The sequence below is a fragment of the Vigna unguiculata genome, chromosome 6 (assembly GCF_037176805.1).
Source record: "Vigna unguiculata cultivar grain cowpea cultivar isolate G323 ecotype 2 chromosome 6, ASM3717680v1, whole genome shotgun sequence".
In the NCBI taxonomy this organism is placed as follows: Eukaryota; Viridiplantae; Streptophyta; class Magnoliopsida; order Fabales; family Fabaceae; genus Vigna; species Vigna unguiculata.
In genome coordinates this window covers 39840907-39863628 of record NC_140797.1, presented here as the reverse complement: position 1 = coordinate 39863628, position 22722 = coordinate 39840907, and the positions used below count along the sequence as shown (strand labels likewise).

The 22722-nt window shown below is 27.6% G+C and overlaps 1 protein-coding gene across 1 annotated transcript; it reads right to left on the bottom strand.

Annotated features, from left to right (window-relative positions):
* Positions 1–3641: 3641 nt before the first annotated feature.
* On the bottom strand, positions 3642–10187 carry LOC114187523 (GDSL esterase/lipase LTL1-like). The gene is made up of 5 exons (XM_028075791.2): positions 9874–10187; positions 9553–9680; positions 9146–9388; positions 6385–6637; positions 3642–4270 (listed from the first exon to the last, which is right to left on the bottom strand). Exons 1-5 carry the CDS (start codon positions 10127–10129, stop codon positions 4038–4040), a joined length of 1113 nt encoding a protein of 370 aa, XP_027931592.1. The 5' UTR covers positions 10130–10187; the 3' UTR covers positions 3642–4037.
* Between the last annotated feature and the right edge of the window lie 12535 nt (positions 10188–22722).

Sequence of the window (22722 nt, the reverse complement as noted above, 5' to 3'; positions counted from 1 at the left end):
GTTTTGGAAAAAACCAATTTTTAGAATTAACTTTTCAATGAGAAAAAGAGTGGAATGAAACCCTGTCCACTTAATTTCACCCTGTTTGAGAAAATGTATTGGCAGTAAGAGAGAGGTGTAACTTTCTGGACTCTTTCCTTAGTGGGTAGCTTCTTACAGAGAAATGGAATAGAAATGTGGGACACTTATTAATGTTAGGATGAGAAAGTAGATAGTTAATACAGGGTAGATCCAAAAACCAGCTAAGATAAAAAAAAAAAATGTTTTAAACAAAAACTATTTCAGGTAGATTGAATACTAGAGTTGTGTTATCCCATCTTTGTTGTCTAGCTAGTTCTGGAACTAAGATAGTAATAATCATGACCTAAAGTTAAACAAAACTTACGTTAAGAAGTGGATTTAAATATAATTTAATCTTAAGATGAGATTTATGGTCATTTATATATTATAAACTCAACAAATAATAATAATAAACTTTTCGATACCAACAGGTACAATCAGCCTAACAAACAGTTAACAAAAATTATTGTTAAGAAATATATTTTAAATTTAATTTAATATATGAAATTTGTATTTACTTATATATTATAAACTTAACAAACAATAAATAACAAATTTTTTGATAACAGTGGATATCGGTTTAATAAATAATAAATTTCAGTAAAATATGTTCAAACTCATGATTCAAATACCAAATTAGGAAGTAGACTTTAAACTTATCTTAATCTTACAAAATCGATTTATTAGGTCTCATAGTAATCGAATAGGAGATAATACAATAAACTCAACATACAATAAATCTTCCTATAAAGAATGACACAATAAATCCGATAAACAATAAATTTGACTAGAATAAGTTCAAGTTCATATTATAAATATGTTAAGAATTGAACTTTAAGTTTAACTCAATCTCATAAATCTGATTTTTAAAATGAAATCTTCATTTACTTATATATTGAATACTCGTTTTATATCTTATCAATAAACCTTCCACCCGGATGGTTCATAGAATCAAGTATCGGCCATGTCGCTTTAGATGCATTATTGCAGTTCAGTCTAACGACAATCTCGTCAGAAGATCTTAAAGCGAAATCATAGTTGTTTTAAGCACCGGAAACTTAGGAAGATTATGAGAAATGTACGTATATAAAGGACAGAAAGAAGTTGTAACCCGAGAAATAAACATGTTTTTTTAGTATGGGCAAGATCTCATTAATGAATAATCGATGAAGTTTTTCTGTTAAACTTTACTATCACTCGTATCTTTGTTGATTTAGAACTAAAACATCAAATGATCAAATGATACTATTTATGTGTGCGCATTTGAGCTAAACAAAGCATAAAGAAAAACAGGTTGTGTTTTTCCCAAATAAGGATTGGATTATGGGTGAGCACGAAAAACAAACACATGTCCACGTGATTCACATAAATAGGGTGGCGTTTTGGTCTCAGCTACCCTCATCCAGCATCACCAGTTTTAGATTATTTCCCTTCACAAAGAGGCTTCCATTTTTCTGCGGTGTTTCACAGTAAATTCTTCTAAGATAATTTTACGAATTTTAACCTTAAGAATGTTATACTATATGACGAATTACTGTGTATGCCGAAGATATTGACTTTATAAGATTGAATTAAATTTAAAAAGGTTATCGAGATGACAGATTTCCACTTTTTTATACGGTGTTTTACAGTTAAATTCTTTTAAAATAATTTTACTAATTCTAATCATGTTATATTATATGACAAATGTTACAGATATCATATAAGTAAAGATAGAATGATTATATAAACAGAGGCCTCATTCTAATTAAATTTAAGATAAAATTTGTTTTTGTCCTTAACTTTCGGTGAATTTTTGAATTAATTTATTTCGAAATTTTGGATCAATTTAATTATTCATCTTTCAAAATAGGTGAATTTAGTCATTTTAATCAAATTTTGTTAGATTTATTTGATGTTTTATACGCATTTTAGGATTGTATTTGAGTTGTTTATATTGTTTGACACATTTTTGTTTTAATGTTAAGTCAAATACTATTATGAAACGCGCTTGAAATGTCAAATAAACTTAACAAAATTTGATTAAAAGGACTAAATCCACATATTTCAAAATATAAAAGATTAAATTGGTCTTGAATTTCGAAATGATCTAATTCTAAAATTCACTGAAAGTTAAGGACCAAAAATATATTTAACCCTTAAATTTATAAAAAAAATCAATTTTTATGAATAAAAATATATATATTACGAAAGTCGTAATTGGTTTTCCATCGCATAAGAGTCAAATTCTCTTAGGAGTGTGAAAAAAGTAAAAAAGTAGCTGATTAAAATGGCTATAGTATTAAAATTTAAAGTAAAAGAGCTAAATTAAACAACATTTTTTAGTTTAATTTTTACAATAATTTACTGAACTATTTAAAATATTATGAAAAAAAAAATATATATATATATATATATATATATATATATATATTCATATACAACTCAAATAAAATTTCGAATATTTGATATTAGTTTATTAGATAAGAATATATATATTGGTGTTAAATGAATTCATATACAACTTTAAGTTCAAATATATATATATATATATATATAGAGAGAGAGAGAGAGAGAGAGAGAGAGATAATTAACCTAAGAAATAGTTCACGCGGTTCAGTTTTATTTTAACTATGTTTTTTAGTTTAATTCAGTTTAATCATTACACAATTTAATTCAGTTCAAGTCATTAATTTCTAGTATTCTAGTCGTCGAAATTATATAATCTACATTGCTTTTTACTTTCTTATTTTTTTTATCCTTTTTCAGCGTTTAGCCTATTAAGGAAATTATATGTTTCTTGAACTGATAATTTTGTCTTAGTTGATCATAACAATTTTGTTGAGAAAAAAGTGATACATTTATTGAAGCATCAATTTCGATTTTTTTTAATTGAAATTACTTTTTAGATAAAAAATATTTAAATAAACAACTAAACAGAGTTTAATTCAGTTTTATAAAGCTATTTCATAATTTAATTTTCTTTTTTAAAACTAAACTATCAACCGTCGAACTTCTCCTCTCCATATTGAGGAATATTAAGTATTGTGTCATGTTTTTCATAAGACAATACTAATAACTTTTTTATTTATATTTTTATCTTTTATGTAATCTTTAATTAACTTACAAGATGACACTAATTATGTTTTAATTAATACTGTTATCTTTCTCTTATTCTTTTATTAGTTTTTTTTTAACTTAGGAAAAGAATAAAATAAGAAATACTATATTTCTCACCTTTTGGAAAGAATTTTAAGCCAAACATATTACTATACATCAATTAATACTATATTAAGATAATCCAGGATATATATCACTTTTATGACACTGGGCCAAATAATTATGTTTCCAATGCTCCTCTTAAATTTGAAAGTTTATTATACAGAGCATATAAACCATATTTTTTATATATTTATATTTATTGAACTATAAACTCGCATTTAAATGTGTCCTTCTGCACACCATTTTTTTTTAATTGTTGTTTTTTGTAGACAAACTAATTCAAATGGATTCCAAAAAAAAAAAGGTTTACATTTAGAAAACTTAAGGTATCAAGCAATTATTTTTGTGGATGTTTATTGCAAATAAAGCCTTGCAATGAATTGAAGAAAGTGCAATATGTAATTTAAGTTAAGGTTTGCATGGAATAGTTTTGTGAAGTGGTAGTGGTAGTACATTATAGATACCTAAGTTTATTACACTATAAGTTTGAAGCCCATATATGTTTTGGGCTTATCCTCTACCCACAAATTATCTAAACCCAAAACGATAAATGGGCAATAAGATACAAACCCTAAACTGGGACGTTCAATAACAAACCATGGAGTTTCCTTCTATTTTTCTCCCTTCAAATGAGGCCTTGGAGGAGAAAATGCTACGAATCCCATGGCATCAAATAATGTGTAACAATACAGCTTAAACAATGAAATATATAGCACAAAATGTAATGCAGAATGTGTGTGACAATCCTAGGTAGAAGAAGAAGAAGAAGATGATAATTAGGTCCTTGAATCCAAGTGCATAATGGTACTGAGATTCATTGGGTTCATGTATTTGGTGTCTCCAATCATGAATGTTTCCACAATTAATCTGTTTGCTCTCTCACTTGGATGAAAAGGGTCCCAAAATGCATACACATTCCTGTTTGGACACAGGTTAGACACTGGAGTACACAGTCCAATCCCATTGAAACGTCCTTGCCCACAGCATGCAACTTTTGAGGTGATAAAACCTGCATTTCAATATTCATGCTTTCAGATTCATTATCCATAGTTACTGAACCCATACAAAGTGTTACTTCATGCTTCTTCTGAGAACAATATCAGTATTCTGGCACTGCTCCAGATATTATTCTCCGACACTGCTCATGATCAGTACATAACAAATTTTCTAATCTTTTACTTTATAAGTTCGGTGAAGAGGGGAAAAAGAACTCTATAAAGAAGGAAATACACCGCCCAGAATATGAGTTATTATGTGAAAATGAAACAATCATTTTACTCTTACAATTGTTATCTGAATTACCTGTACATCCTGTACATGGACCATAATCCTTTTAAGTGTTTGCATGTTTTTACTTGTTAAGAATTTAACTATGAATCTAAGTCCTATGTCGATAGAAATGAAAAAATAAAATATTATATAAAAATGAAGATCCATAAATTCATTATCTTAAGATTTTAAGTTGAGAGTGATGTTAATCTTTTATGTAATTAGACTCCGGTCTTATAGATCTCATTAATATTATATCTCTCATAATAAACCTTCGAGAGACCTAAAACTCGTAAAATATAACACTTACATTACTCGTCGCGCGCATCAAAGTTTAATTTCGGACATTGTTTTAGTATATAAAAAATTCAGATAAATTTTCTGAAGTGGTATTTTTTATTTAAATAAAATAAATTTCTTTTAACAAACAATTTTTATTCTATATTCCTGTATTTTTTAAAAACATTATTATTATTATTTATTATTATTAATTAATTTTGGAAAGAGAAAACAGCAAAACAAGTCAGGCCCAGACCACTTCAAAAGTCATCTAATTTGGGCCCCTTATGGTCCCAACAAATAACTGCATGTTATGCAGTTTTTGATCCAATGTTTATGTTTATAAATACCTTTTCATTTTGTCTATTTTAAGAAAAAAAATGTATTTTTACGATATATTAGCATAATATTAAATTATATTAATTTTTGTAACTAATTTTCTGTAAATATGCACATTTTTCTTATTAATTTTAACTCACGTTTAAATTTCATGTATAGATTAAATCAGAACTAAGACGCGACAACATTTGTAGCATTTCAACATATAGTTAGTACCACCAATATTAGTTTAACTTTTGATATTTTCTTATATACACTCTCGTGTTAAAAAGTTTGACTCCTTTAACAAGTGCTCTAAAGCTTGCTTTTTTGAAAAATAATGATGTGACGTTGCATAATTAGTTCAATGACATTATAAAACATTTTACAATAATGATACTTTCAAATTAATTTCTACAAAAGTTATTATCAAGCACGGCTAATATTAAGTAAACTAAAACTATATTACCATGAATCCTTGACTTATACAATAAAATTGCAATAATGATTCATGTTTACATTTAAATTTTAATATTAACTACTAATGAAAATATTTCTAAGATCTAATTTTTGCGCTTTCGGGAGCTATATAGTTTCTCTTTTGCCAATTATCTTATATTTTTTCTAAAGGAAACTTAGATTCAAATTCAAAACTTAATATTGGGATAAGAATATCTCTATAGTCATACATACGATCATAAAATTAACATAAATATCTTACAAAATTATACATTCTCTTAAAATAAGCAATCTTATAATTGTTTAAAAACAACAATAATGTATTAATATTTCGGGTAATTTTGTTTTTAAGTTTTGAAATATTAGTATAATGTACTCATAGCTTACTAATTGCTACTCTAAATCATTAAGCCAACCATTACACGTAGAAATAACTTTTAGAAAAATGGATAATGTTTTTTTAAAAAGAAAAAAAAAAGTCAGTTTGGCTATTAATGTATACCTAAATTAAATCGTACAAATGATTTGGTTATAAATTTCTCACTCACATCTAAACCAGCACATGTATATATAATAATAAGACAATGATATTTTGACTACTAAATTTTGAAAATTTTCTTTTATAATATGATGTATCATTTTTTAAATGATTTTAAAATATTGAGAATGAAAAAACAAAAAAAAATGAAAAATCATTTAAAAAATACCTCAAAGATTATAAAAGAAAATTTTTAAAATTTAGTAGTCAAAAAATCATTTTCCATAATAATAATAGAAAGAGAAAGTTTTTGTTCATACCGTATGCTTGTGGGTTACTGATAAAATCCATATTGGATGCGAAGGCATTGGCTGAAATGAAGATAACTGAACCAATTTCAGAGTTAAGTTGATTCACCAACTGCACCAGTTGCGGGTTGAATAATGCAGAAGCTTGTTGCAGATCTGCTGCACACTCCCCATTTCTGCTATGCTGTGCTAATTCTGCAGGTACGCAACCTAATGGCCCCGTTCCTGTCACCAAAACTCGTCTTGCTCCCAATTCATAAAGCCTCTGCATGCATCGTACACAACTTAGAAATTAAGTTGAGATCGAAGTTTCACGTCGGATAAAAATGAGTAAAACGATTAATATATAAGGAGAAACACTTATAAACTCGTTATTTTAAGTAAGATCATTATAATCTTTAGGTCAAAATTGATTTCCTGATCTATTAATTGGTACCGAATTTTCATATGTTTCCTAAAAGAACACAAGAAACAATCATTATTATTACGCGAACAACCTAAAATATACTAATACTACCTACAAGTAATGGTCCTATATCTACAACCATTTATTTATTGCTGCTCAACAGTGCCCATATGCCTATACTTCAAAAAGACTAGGTGCAGGACAGAGATCACGAGTTATGACACATTAATTCTACATTTATAGTACCTTACCCCACATGCTTCTTACATCAATGTTTATAAATCGGTAGAATGAGTCAATAATGTTCAATGGCTTCAGCAACCCCTCATACCATACCATAACTCAACTTATTGCTTCCCACAACCACACATATACATCATCAAATTATTCACTGCTGAAGTCTAACACAAGTTAAGTCCACTCGGATAAATATTATATACACATATATTTCACTTTTTTAATTTGAGATTCGATTTTTTTGAGACTATATATTGTGTTGAATCATTTACTTTACTTTGACATTATGCATCTTTGACACCAGGTCTTGTCCTTGTCCAATTTATGTGTGTGTATTATTTTTTTCTGAGACACAATTAATCAACATGTCTTGTATTACTCAAGAACGTACAAACGTTATATTATACTAGTACTACAAATGAATGCTAGCAGATATCTTTTAGGTGTGATGGTTTAAAAGCGTAGTAAACTTCTACACTTTCAAACAATGTATTCTAAATAGGATAATCATACTATAACTTTCATTTTTGACTCTCATTCTTTACTTTCTGACTTGATTTAGTGTGAATTATTGATTAATGTACCACTATCTTTTCTTTTGAAAGAATCAATAATCACACTAAGTCACGTGAAGGAGTAAGGGATGAAAGTCAAAAAATGGAAGTCAAAATATAATTTTCTTTTTAAATAATATTGTTGTAAGGTAAATTTGTAAATGAATGTGATGAAAAAAAACATTTCATTAAAATTTAAATGAAAAATTATACTATAATAACTAAATTTTGACAAATTTTTTTTTACAATCGGAGTTGTTTATTTTTTCATTTTTTTATATTTCAAATCTATTTAAGATATGATAATTCAGGTTGTGAGATAAAGTTGTCAAAATTTAGTTGTTGTAGTATCTATATTCAATTTAAATAATAGAAAGAGATGTGGTAAAGAGTGGAAATGGGAAGTTAGTGTCACTTTTATCAGAAGAGGGCTTCCTACATATATTATTATCATAACGTAACAATCACTCTCACTGAATGAATAAAAAATAAATAAAACATGAAAATGTCATTTTCTCAATAATCAACGATGGCCACGATTTTGTTCCGTTTTAATTTTTTTTTTAAAAATACTATACAGACCTTATTTTAAAAAATAAAAAAACTTTATTAACAATACAAAATTAATTAAAATAAAACGCACCCTTAAGTTGAGCATGTAGATAGATGAAAAATCCTTACGGTGACCATAGAAGAGAAAGGAGCGAAAACACATCAAAGTGCTCGCATATGAAAAGAAAAACTACTACAAAGACTATATAAGGGTTTAACGTTGTTTCAATTCGAATAACATATCTGTAACAAAATTATGTTCATGTTATTTTTTTATAGCCGTTTATAGTCATAAAAACACAATTGAAAAGGAATTATTTTATTTGCAAATACTTAAATTAAGATAGTATTAGAAAAAAAAACTAAAAATAAATAAATAAAGAAAACACACTCTAACTTGTGCTCTCTTCTTTGGGAGAAAATTACAAGATTTAAAGTGGAAATAACATATTTAATCATGATATCTAATCATTATATATACATATATATATATATATATATATATATGAGGTGCAATAATAATATATAAATGAAAGTGTGAATATAATTTTTGAAACCAGAGGTTGAAATAAATATATAAAATAACTTATTAATATATATATATATATATATATATATATATATATATGAAAATATGTTATAAAAAACTTTTGTTAACCATATTGAATTAGTTATGTATCTATCAATCACAAATATTTAGGTTCATGTTTAAAATGTTGGAGTCTCGGTGTGAGAATATACATTGAGTGAAAAACCTAAAAGGACACTTCTTAAATTAAAGATGACATATGTTAAATACCAACTAGTTGAAACAAAACAAAATAATTAATTATATATGAAAAATGAGCATGACTTTGTCCCCATTGTAAACTACACCTTTGGATCGTGTAGGTTCAATCATGGAAGTTGTGTATATGATTTTAACATGCATGACGTAGCTTTGATAGGTGTTAATGATCGAAATTATAAAAAGGATAATGGTTATAATAATACTATAATAAGAGGAACAGAAGAGAATATATACCACAAGAATTTTGCGATATTCGGAAATAAGGTATACGACATAGTCCGGGAGTGCAAATTGACGTGATCTTGCAGAAAATGGCACCAGGAAATAGTTGTTAACAAAATCATTGCCACCTAATGTTATGAGCACCAGTGCCTGGTTCACAAGTCGTTGAGCCTGTTCTGCTCCAATTAGTGCACTCACCCTCTGTTGATACTGTTCAAAGTATTGTAATTGTCTGCTGATTCGGATTATGTTTATCTGCAAAACATATATACCAAAAGGATGATTCATTAATCATTATTAACATAGATTCCAGAACTGGTTTTGAAAATTTATATGATTTTCAGCAAAAGTTCTGTCAAAGTGTAAAAAAATGGTTGAAATGAACGAGAGAGAAAAAAAACGTTGGCATGTTGGCTTACAAACTGAATTCCAGTGTCATTGAGAATTCCTATTCCAGCAGAAGCAAAATTGGCCCCGACGAGTAGCCTCTCTCCATCGAGCGCAGGACTCAGATACGGCAACGTGGGTTCCGACCCAATTCGCTCACCTATTTGCACCACACACTTCTCATAAGCATATTAATTATGCAGCACTAACACTAAGAGGAACAATAAATGTAGCTTAATTAGGTTATCAAATAATCAAGAGTTTCAGAACATAACAGAACAAAAAAAAAACATAGAGTGATTGAAAGCTACTGAAAGAACTAATAAGAACAGCGACATGATTAGGGACCCAACTGATAATGTCCGGAATATTGAGGCCGTTGGAGAATCGACCAGTTGCCCTGTGAGTGGGATAGTCAATGCCGTAAGGGTATGCGTCGGCACGAGCAGTGGTGAGTAGGTAGTTATTGTTGCCGTTATCAACCAACGAATCGCCGAAAACAAAAAACGCTCGAGCCTCGGCTTGTGGAACAACAACAACGTTGTTCCATGTGATTAACACAAGCAACAAACATAGGAACATAGAAGAACCAAAAACGCTTTGGTCCATGTTGGTGGTGTAATGGTAAATGGTGGGTTTAAGTTTAACACTGAACTGAGTATGAAGAAAGTAATAAGTTTGGGGGTAGGTTTATATAGAGGTCAGTGGCTGTGATATTTGATGTGGTGAATTAAATAGCTTCTGCTACCACAAGCAGATGGAGATAACGCTCGTAATAAAGAGAGGCCTATCAATTTTCTATTTTGAATTCAATTCTATGTACCATAGTTCATGTGCGTTAAATGCATCATAACCGGCTTACAGCTAGATGTGTCTTTTCTACCCTCTTTTTTTTCTTTCGTGGATTTTATTTCTTCCATCTCTGAGAATATTTTACATTTATTGCCTTTTACCTAAGTGTTCTGTTTTCCAACTATTTCAAAGGGGAGGTCAATTAATTTTATTGGTAGCATGAGTATGTTATAGAAGAACAGGTGAAAGTCCAGAGTTGCCATTATGGATATGTATGAGAAAAAGAAGAGAAATGGTACTTACTATTATCATGTGTGTTGAAAGAAAAATACTTGAATCTACCACATTGAAGCCTCTTCAATATTTGGTCACTCTTGTTCCCAGTTTTCCCTACCCGGTTAGTCTGTATATGGATGGATCCTGCAGAAAAGGGTTAATAAATAACACTCCATGTGCACCATATATACACCTTCTTTCTCACCACCACCTTCAAAGATTTATACACCTACGACCAGGTTCGCAATTAATGCCCCTGTGCTAAAACATCAATTTTTTTGTTGCTATACCAGTGAAACTATCAGCAATTTCTACAATAAGGTTTAACCAACCTGAACTACTACACTTTTTTTTTTTTTATATTAAGTAGGATGAAGTTTGCATCCACTCATTCTCTTTATTCTCTTTAATCGTTTTGTCTCGAGGTAACCTGAAACTTCCAACCCTTCATACAAGTATATAGAGTTCAGAGTAATTTATAGAGCTTGTAGAGATGTCAAACAAAGTAATTTATAGAGTTTGTAGACATATGTGAAAATAAGCTGACTCGGCTCACACGAGTTGACTCGTTACGAGTCGGGTTAAAAATGAGTGAACGCAACCTAACTCACTTTTTGGTGAATAAGGAATCTTATCATTCAGCTCAATCCACCATGGGTTAGCTCAATCCATCATGGGTTGGTGGATTAAGTGACTTGGCTCACCAAACCACATAGCAAAATTATTTATTTATTTATTTTTAAATATTCAAATATTTAAATAATTTTATAAGCTAACTCATGAGATGACAATCACAATAAAATCAATAACTAATATTTTCATCATGCTCACCACCATTATATGATGAAGTGTTTTCAAAAAAGTGTCTGTATAATCCAAGAAAACATGGCTAATATTACATATTTTCTGTCATGCAATTCAACAAAATATAAATACAAAAAACTACAAATTTTTGTCATGTTAATTTAAAAAATTATTTATAAGAGGGTTGCGTGAGTGATTTAGTATTAAGATTATAGTTAAAGATTAAAATATCAACGTATATAAACTTGACAATCAAATTAATTAAACATTGAAACTATTCAAATATTATTGAGTAATATTCTAACAATTAAAAACATAAAATTTTGACTTATATAATTAGGAGTAATAAATAATTATTAAAAAAATTGTTAAAAAATATTGATGGATCACCTTCAACCCGTGAATTAAGTGAATCAGATTGAATTCAACCCAACCTAATTTAAATCCCTAATAAATCAGATTAGCTCACGAATTAATTCACATATTAAAATTCATTTTGACATTTCTGATAATTAAAATCCATTTTGACAGAATTTGCAACAAAACTAGACTTTCTTCATTGTTAAAACATGGATTACATCGTAGGACTAACTACTTTCAAATATAAATCAATTATATTTTACTTATTTGGAGAATTCAAAATAAGTACTGTGTTTTTTTTTTAATTTACTTGCTTGTCAGAAACGTTAAATGTTTTAAGGAAATAATATTGACATTTATTTTTTTAAATTAGAGAAATTGGACACTTCGTTGTTATTGCTGTTATCACGGTTTTGCTAATCTGTGTACCAATGCGTATTATCAGTTCTTAAATACTAGTTTGAAGGAATCAAAATTTTGAAAAATAATAAATATTTATATGATATTTCTATTATATTTAACCTTGATTTAAATTTAGTGATCTCGAAATATTATTTCCGGATTTTATTATTTTGTTGTTATTATTATTATTGGTTTATTTTTACGTTTCCATTATTTGTCCATAACTAACTTTCTTCCTCTTTTTTCAAGCTAATCATACTGTATACAACAAATATAGGCATGCAACATGTCTTTTATAGCAAACTAAAACTTAAATTCTAATATGACCCCCTATTTCTATCACATCTATGAGCTAGTATGTCGCCTTTATATATTTCATTAATGACATAAGCTATCCAGATTATTACTTAGAATTTAATTTATCATAATTCACTCATAATATAAATGTGTTAAAATGATGTGCAACTTCAAGAAAATATAAATCAATTTTATTATATAATTTGTAGATTGGATTGATGGGTGATGCTTATTTATTTTTTTAATTATTCTAGTGTGTATGTTTGTTGTTGTTAATAATGTTCCAAAGTTTAAAAGTTACATACTAGGAAAAACATACTTTTTGTCATATTGAAGATCCTTGTCATTTTATATAATTTTATTAATACTTTCATATGAAATTATCATACCGAACGGAAAAGCAAAGAGTATAATAAACCACCAGGAACACCTTAACTCCTGATGAAATAAATGAAAATGAGAAGAGTTAAAAAAATGTATTTAAATGAAAATGATTATTTTATGATTATTACTGACTTTATTAATAATTTTATTTCAATTAATTAAATTTTAAAAAAGCAAGATAAAATTCTATAATAATTATTAATAGGCATCATCACATAAAATAATTAAATATTTATATTCATTACTTACATATAATTATTAAAAATGTTTATTTAATATCGATCTCATATGTTATATATATATATATATATATATATATATATATATATATATATATATATATATATATTGCCTCCACTTCTCTATGAAATATTGTTTTGAATGATTAACTAAAAATATAATTCTCTAACATCTTTTGTTACAATGCTAAAGACACACTTCGTTAGAATGTATCGACCAAAACATTATTTTTCTTAATTTCGTTCATGTCCCGACAAACTTCTAACTTATTTAAGTAGAATTTAAAAAAAAAAAAATTAATGATAAGTACATTCTGAAAAATCATAATAAAATTGTATTGAAATTTTAAAGTTTAAACAAATGTATATATCCATACCAATATAATTACCCATTAAACTGCCAAAACGGTGCCTAACCTTATTATATTTTACCAAAATGAAGCAGACAACCTTCTGCAATTTAAAACTAACAATAAATTTTGTGATTTATTATGTAATCATTTAAAAAACATATTATTTTATAATATAAAAAATGCTAATCAAATACTTAATGGTGCTATGTTTTAATTTTCATAGCCTCAATTAATTATTGAAACAAATAAAAAGTCAATTACGAATATGTGAATTCTTTGTTTAATATACAAATAAATAATTTATATAATGACAGGATATGCTATCATTGTAGTTCATTGATTGGTTTCGAATAATTTAGTCTATTATAAAAGTGTCATAATTTTATGTAATTGTCAATTACGTAAGGTTACTTTTTATTCATTGTTATTTTTTCTAAAGTATAATTAATACTAAATTAAATGACTATGATAATGCAATATATAAAATTATATGTTGAAAAAATGTCAACTAATTTGTGTTGAAAAATAATATTTTTAATATTATTAAAAAAACACTAATTGTATTACTTAGTTTAGTTAGTTCAGCATTGGCATATTAATTAAATGCAAAGTATGAATTACTATAATTAAATTTTCGTGAATGCATAGTTCAATTAAGAAAACGTTCGCTTTTTTAATGTATTACATATCAATTTTCTAAAATTTTGATGTATGCCTTATAGTAATATTTATATAGCTTTTCAAATTAATAATTTAATTTGTATCACCGTAGTTTAAAAAACATATACAATTTATTGAGATGCTTATAATTTACTTTAATATGTTATTTTCCCTTTAAAATAATTATTTTAGTCTTGTTCTAATCTAATTTAATCATCACACCGCAAACAGCCATTTGGTCTTAAATAAACAAAAAAAATTAACTGTCAGTTATAATTTTTAAAATATATTCAAAGTCCAAGGTAAAATAGTTGATTGAAAAGTAAGAACAATATTAAAAAACAAATTATTGCCATCATATATTACGAATTAAAAATAAATCATATGTAATGTCTCTGCTTTTTCTAAATGATGAATATATTATTAGTTAAAATTGATTGAATCATATTTTTTTTAAAATACATTTTCTTATTTTAATTATATAATTAATAGTTAACATGTGTCTAGTCAGTTAAAGATTTTAAGTCGTTAATATATTAATTATTTTAAAATTTATTTAACTTTTATCGCTTCTCATAATTGGAAGTGAACTTTTTATTTTTCATGCATTGTAAATGCATGTAATTAATGTTTGGCATTTCATGGGACGTGACTAAAATAAATAAGATGGAGGAATATTATGCACTCACGAGGCATGACCGCCATAATCTAACCTTGCAATTTGAGGGAAGTAAATTACTACCATGTCCTTGCTTTTTTTTTTTATTTAGAATGATGTTTGTTGATGTTTTCTACAAAACTCGATTTAATTTTTTTTTTTTTAAATTACAATGCTCTTATTTAATTAAAAGAGAGAAAAGTTATACTCGCAGCCAATCAATTATAAAATATATATTTGATATGTATATTTATTATGCGTAAAGTTTCTTGGATACTGAATGCAATATCATGTATTAAATACCAGCAACCTTGTGCAAAGTGAAAATACGTTAATAGTTATATATATATATATATATATATATATATATATATATATATATATTGATTTTTAAAAAGTAACTTTAATATGTAACGATAAATAGAAATATTAAAGAACAATTTTATTTATTGAAAAATAGGTTGAGCCTTCGAATCATATATATATATATATATATATATATATATGTTTCTCTTATGAATTCATCTATGGTTTTAGTTATAATAATTAATATGAAAAATTTAAGTTACATAGATTATAGTTTTTTTTTTCATCAAAGACATAATTTAAGTTTGTTTTTAACACTTGAAAGCTAACAATACTCACAGATACAACACAAAACCAGCAATAGAGAAGAGATAGCATAGCACCAATGTAGCTAGTAAGATGGAACCAGCAGAAACATAGTACAATTTCGTTGCATGAAGTCACTCTAACTTAAGTAAAGTGCAATCATGGAACAGTCATGTTTTGTGTCTAGGGACCAAGCACCTACTAATACCACTCAAATTTCATTTTTCTCTCCTTGATGCTTTCTTCCACAATCTGTCAAAGCCTTCGCTCCACACAATATTCCTCCTTGTTTGATAGGTTGAACAGATGATCAGTGTACCTGTCTAAAAGGCTTCGATGCTTAAATCAGTTTTAGGGTCGATCGGTCGATAATCGTAACTGCTGTAATAAATGCGAAATTAAGATCCTCACCAACCTACCTCTGGGCCCTATTTATAGTTTCCGGTGTGGGCCTATGATTAGGACTCCTTAATCACGACCCAATGATCCCTTAATTGTGATTACTGACTTGTTTAATTTTAATTAAATCGGCTGATTGGTCCAGGTTTTCCGTTTGGCCGATCGATCGATGGTCGCTTGGCTAGGCGGGTTATCTTTTATGGGTAAGTAACCTTAAACAATGAAATGTGTTTCACCCGCGTGCCCGATCGACCGATGGTCGCTTTTATGGGTGAGTAACCTTAAACAATGAAATGTGTTTCACCCGCGTGGCCGATCGACCGATGGTCGCTTTTATGGGTGAGTAACCTTAAACAATGAAATGTGTTTCACCTGCGTGGTCGATCGACCGATGGTCGCTTTTATGGGTGAGTAATCTTAAACAATGAAATGTGCTTCACCCGTATAGCCGATCGACCGATGATCGCTTAAGTTTGGCACACGATCTATCTGTTGCTAGCAACAGCCTGTGGCCGCTCGGATTTGGTCCGTTAGACCGACGTACCGATGGGTTGTTAAGTGTATAAACCCTTTCGGCCTTGTTTGATGACGAAGGTGAAACGAGGAAGTTCAAGAATATTCTTTGTGTCGATGGACCGGTGGGCCATGCAGTGCCGACAGATTGGTAGGCCATACAGTACAAGTCACTTATTTAGTTTTAACTTTGAAGCCTCTCAAACCAATGCCTATAATACAATACCAACGTTGAATAAGTAAATTGATTAGGCTGTTTAAGAATTTCAGAAGCTTAAAACAAATTTAAGATGGAAGCATTTTATTTAAATTTTATTTTTGAATTTAAATTATCTATTAAATTATTGTAATTAATTTTATTTAATTCTCATAGTCTTCTTTAATTTCAAATTATTTTATTAGAGAATTAATCTCTATTATTCAATAAAAGGCTAAACTCTAACCTAGTAGTGTGCAATTAAATCCAAGTAAAAATTTCAGTTTTTCATAAAAATATATTCAAAAAAAATCTGAAAATTCATAAATTGAAAAGTACAAAAAAAAAAACTAGTCAAAAGAAACGCAATTTTAATATAATACAAGATCAACTAATAAAATAAATCAACATTGATGACTGTTTTACAATAATCATTTCTCAACAAGTGTACTGATATGTAGTAGTATCAAATAAATCAACATTGATGACTGTTTTAAAATAAATCAACATTGATGACTGTTATCCAGTTTTTTCAACACTGCATCCTTTTGGTAAAATAAAGATTCTCACTTTGTTGATCGTCAGATTAAGCTGAAAATTTGACATTCGATCCTAGACATGTGATTCTTCATTTTGACTGGTGGGATCTTTGTTTTGAAGTTTGGGGTTAGAGAAATGATTTTCACTGTTTTGATGTACTTTATGTATGTATATGTTTGAGATTGTAATCGGTTGATATGTGAATATGAAAATGTGATTAAAGATGTATATGATTGGTTTATATTATGAAATAAAGGTATGCAGTGAACTATTGTAAGGTATTTCTTGGGGAGGAAATCTCATTGATGATGTGTTTCATTAGGTGTGCCTTGACAGTCAATATTGTTCCATTTTTGTGAAGTTATCATGAACTCTACTAGCTATTCATACTCACGTAGAGGATATGGTTAGGTGGTGAGGGTAACAAGAGGTCTTTTCATAAGGATGGTTCCATTTTTCTTATGATTATAAAAGGGATTAACCCTGTGTGTGGTAGCTGTTAGAAATATTTTAATATAATTTTAAAAAATAAATAATTAAAATAAAAAACTTATTGTTACTGAAGTTTTTATAGACCTTTAATTTATGGGTTAATATTTTTTAATGACTAACAACTATATTCTTATTACTATTTACTTATTTGTCTCCCTTTTCTACCTATAAATATCACATAGGTACATGGGGAAAGACAGAATAACAAAGAATAACAAATACTAGAGTTTTTTCTCAAGAGTGTTCTTTTCTTCTCTATATTATCTTCTATATTATCTTCTATATTATCTTCTATATTATCTCCTATATTATCTTTAAGACAGTGGTGTTCATAAGGTTCGGAGATCCTTCGCTGCACTCGATCGATCTGATGAGTTGTTGTATATTGGGAGAGAAACGCATATGATAAAAAACACATATGATTGTGTATTGATATATTTGTTTAGCCTTGTGCAGTATGGGCGTTTTCTCTCTAAGGATAGCGCTATGCGTGCCTCAACGCATGATATTTCTACTCCTTTCCTTGTTTATTTCTTATTTATTATTGTTATTATAATTGTTGATATTGATTAATATTCATTGTTTTATATATATGTCTCAGTATTATTATTGATTTAATAACTATTATCATATCATTTTATATTTTTATTATTATTAGTATTGTTTGAGTAATCACTTTCTAACATTCTTAGAGAGAAAAATTTTATTGTTATTTCTATTTTTTGATTACTCATCTGTAGTCATTTCTAAAATTAAAAATAATATAGAGCTGAAGACTGAAAACACATTTTATAAACTAATGTGTTTCTTATTGTTATATGTAAATCAGTTTCAACTAAGCCTAAAAATTGAGGTGTATAATTGTTTCTATTTCTATTGGTAACGATATTATGGATAAATGAAATTCCTTCTCATTGAACAATTTTTTTTGTGTGATGTCTATAGCTAATGTTTATGTTGTTATATTAATTTATGCTTTAATATTGTCTATTCTTACCATTGATAAAGATGTTATATATCATGTTATATATTGAGAAATTTTGGTTAGAGACCATTCAAATTATGAAATTTTGAGGTTCAAAATTAATTAAATAGAGAAGTGATGATACATGTCTTTACAAATTAGTGTTTTTATGTAAAATTCATGGTATAATTCATTAAGCAACAATTTCATATGGTGTTAATATAATGGTGCATCGAAAGAAAGAAAGAAAAAATGCTTTTGTTTGATATGGTAAATGTTATGCTTCAAGTTTTAGCTTGCCTAACATTATATTAGTGAAATTTTATATCTTGCTTACCATATTTTGAACACAAAAGATTGAGATAAAACTTGTTATGAGTTATGAAAGAAAAAAGAACCACATTTAAAATATTTCAAAGTGTGGGGGTGTCTTGCAATGGTTAACATACATGTTAATAAAAAATTCTTGGTTATATATTATAAAGTGAATGAATATATACCTCACTGTTTTGCCATCTAGTGTGATATTATTTGTTTTTCTAGTTATGGCAATATGTCCAATTTCTTGAGATTATTGAATGATATTTTTAATGTAAATTGGATATTGATTTTGGTGACACAAAATCACTTATTGGTTATGGTTATGTTTTAACCTTGGATGAAAATGCCCTATCATGGAAACATGTTAAAAAGTTGTTGTTCTATCATGATCTATTATGCAAGCATAAATTATTCTTTTTTCCAATGCATCCTGACAATCAAATTATTATATTTAAAGTTTTTAGTAAAAATGTCAATGAAATTGAAAAATTGACATACGAGAATGAGAGACAAATATATTAGAAACTTAATTACTCATGATATTATCTCTCTTGACTTTGTCAGGTTAGAAAGAAATGTTGCAGATCTGCTTATCAAAGGGTTGATGCATCAACAATAAGAATTTAAGTCGTCAAGGGGAATGAGACTATAGCCCATAAATTAGTTGCAACAATGGACACCCATCTCCACATGAATGGCGATCCCATAGAATGAAGTTCAATGGGTAACAACGAAGTTGTTGTTGACTAAAGTACACCAAATTATTTGATTAAATTTTATGTCTCATTCCTATGTAGAGATGGCAAATAAACCCGTCCCCGTGGGTATTGCCCGAACCCGTCCCCGTTTTGACGGGGAATCCCCGCATTGACTGGGTATGGGTATGGGGAATCCCCGACTTTTTCAGTTGGGTATGGGGATGGGTATGGGGATGTACATATACCCGCCATAATACCCGTCCCCACCATATCTCCATTCTCGTTTAAATTATTAAAATATTCACAATTAATCAAGTAACCCTTATATATATATATGTATATATATATATATATATATATGTATATATATATTTTCTATTTTTTATTTCTTTTAATTATTTCACTTGTCATGAAACTCATTCTCATCTCCAATATATTTTTTATCTTATCATAACCTTTATGTAATTATGTTAAAATGACGTATGTTAATAAAAGAAAAATTATGCCTCACATTTGAATATTTATATTATTTTTTAATATTTTTATTTATTATAAATTTTCCTTTCACATGAGAATGTTTATACTCTCAATTTAAGGTAATATAAAAAAAATTCTTTACTTATTATTATTATTAATTTTTGTTTAATTTGAAGAACTCTTTTGTTTCATTAAAATAATTTTCGTTATTTTTCAACCATTAAGTATATATGTTGATATTTGAAAAGTTTTCTTAGTTCTCTAAGATATTTTTCGTCTTATCATACCTTAGTTGTACATTTGATTTCTTTTGTGTGATTTTTTTCGATAGTCTCTCAAATTATTTCTAAAACACACATTTGTTAGTTTTTTAATATTTTTATTTATTTTATTTATTTTCATCATGTAGAATAATATTTCGATATATTCTATCTAATTATTTTTTATTTTATAACTCATTATTAATCATAATGTAATTTTTTCACTTTAAATTCTGTTTGAAGTGGTTAAAATTATATATATATATATATATATATATATATATATATATATATATATATATAATGATATTTAGGAATAGTATATGATAATTCACTACAAAAAAAATATGAAATGGTGACTGATTTAGTTAGTAACTCATATCAGTCACTATTTTTTCGTCATTGGTGGTAGTAGTTGATTTATTGTCTGAATCAATGACTAAATTAGTGACCGATTCAATGATCGAATCGACACTTGATTTAGTGACCAATTTAATTACTGATTTATTTGTAATTTAATGACAAATTTTTTGGTCACTAATGATATTTCTATTTATTTTTAACCACTTCAAACATAATTTAATAATCAGTTCTCTAAGGTTTTTTTCATTTTATCATACCTTAATTATACATTTGATTTCCTTTGTGCGATTTCTTTCGATAGTCTCTCAAATTATTTCTAAAACACACATTTGTTAGTTTTTTAATATTTTTATTTATTGTTTATTTTCATCATGTAGAATAATATTTCGATATATTCTATCTAATTATTTGTTATTTTATAACTCACTATTAATCATACTGTAATTTTTTTCACTTTAATTGTATAAATAACTTTTATTTACTACAATATACAAATTTAATGTAATTTCTATGAATATTTTTTTGTCACTATCCTACATATATTGAAGTTCAAAAGATACAAAATTTATGTCAAAATTTTATTATTATGTTTATTATTTGTTCTATGTGTCATTTTGATCAAGTGATGTACTATAACTTTTATTAGTGTATAAAAAAGAGATTCATTATAATTTAAAAAATTGAAGTAAACAAACATTTAAAATATATTTTAATTTGAATATTTGTTTTCCTTTTATTATTTGTTCTTTGTGTCATTTTGATCAAGTGATATATTATAACTTTTATTAGTGTATAAAAAAAAGATTCATTAGAATTTAAAAAATTGAAGTAAACAAACATTTAAAATATATTTTAATTTGAATATTTGTTTTCCTTTTATATTTTTTTGAAATATTTTTTAATTTTATCAACTAAGTTCATCAATGTTGTAGTTTGCAAATTTAATAAATGTTTTGGTTCACATGAAATTTTATTTGGTATTCTAATATAAAATGTAAACAATTATAATTTATTTTAAGGTATTTGGCATCAAAGAAAATCCTCCTAATATTGAATATTTCATAATATTATGTTTTCTTTACCGTAATTTTTTTTCTTTTATAAAAATTAATATTGAAGTAGTTAGAACACTGGTACGGGTATGGGTACGAGATTATACCCGTTACCCGGTGGGGATGGGGATGGGAAAAAAGTTTGATACCCGTTGGGTTTGGGTATGGGGATGGGGATGAAATTTTTATGCGGGGATGGATATGGGATAGCGAAACCCGTCCCCGCCCCGCCCCGTTGCCATCCCTATTTCTATGGCAAGGTGTACTATAAATTGTGACAATAATTAGGTTGAGGTATGTGCATTATTATGCTTATTTTATAAAATACCTCTTAATAAACCCAATGGTTGAGGTATCTGCATTATTTTATAAAATACCTCTTAATAAACTCAATGACAATTATTGTAGGGGTGTGAGTCACAAACCACCCTTTGGGGTTTACCTAGTGAGTATGATAGTGGGGCCGCCATTGTGAGACATGGGTAAGTCTCTAAGTGACACTCATGAAACAGATACATGCACAAGGCCGTAACGTGCACCCACTAATTAGAACCTATAATGAACATCGATATTGTATGTGTTATTTACTAAAACCTGGTCACAGAGGATGTAGTTCAAGACAATCAAGTCTTTGCATTTTTTCGGGTGGAAGTTTATAAGCACTAGGTGTAAGGGTCAGACCCGGAAGGTTCCTTACACTAAACTACAATATTTTGTTTTAAAAGATAATATATTTTTGTTTTATTTTTTAAATTATGTGGGGGATTGTTAGAAATATTTTAATATAATTTTAAAAAATAAATAATTAAAATAAAAAACTTACTGTTACTAAAATTTTTATAGACCTTTAATTTATGGGTTAATGTTTTTAATGACTAACAACTATATTCTTATTACTATTTACTTTTTTGTCTCCCTTTTCTACCTATAAATACCACCTAGGTGCATGGGGAAAGACATAATAACAAAGAATAACAAATAAGAGTTTTTTTCTCAAGAGTGTTCTTTTCTTCTCTATATTATCTTTAAGACAGTGGTGTTCATAAGGTTCGGAGATCCTTCGTTGCACTCGATCGATCTGACGAGTTGT

Coding starts and splice junctions, on each gene's coding strand:
- LOC114187523 (XM_028075791.2), bottom strand. CDS start 10,129: ATGGACCAAAGCGTTTTTGGTTCTTCTATGTTCCTATGTTTGTTGCTT. Junction 9,681..9,873: donor CAATATTCCGGACATTATCA/GTTGGGTCCCTA, acceptor TGGTGCAAATAG/GTGAGCGAATTGGGTCGGAA. Junction 6,638..9,145: donor AATATCGCAAAATTCTTGTG/GTATATATTCTC, acceptor CGATGCATGCAG/AGGCTTTATGAATTGGGAGC.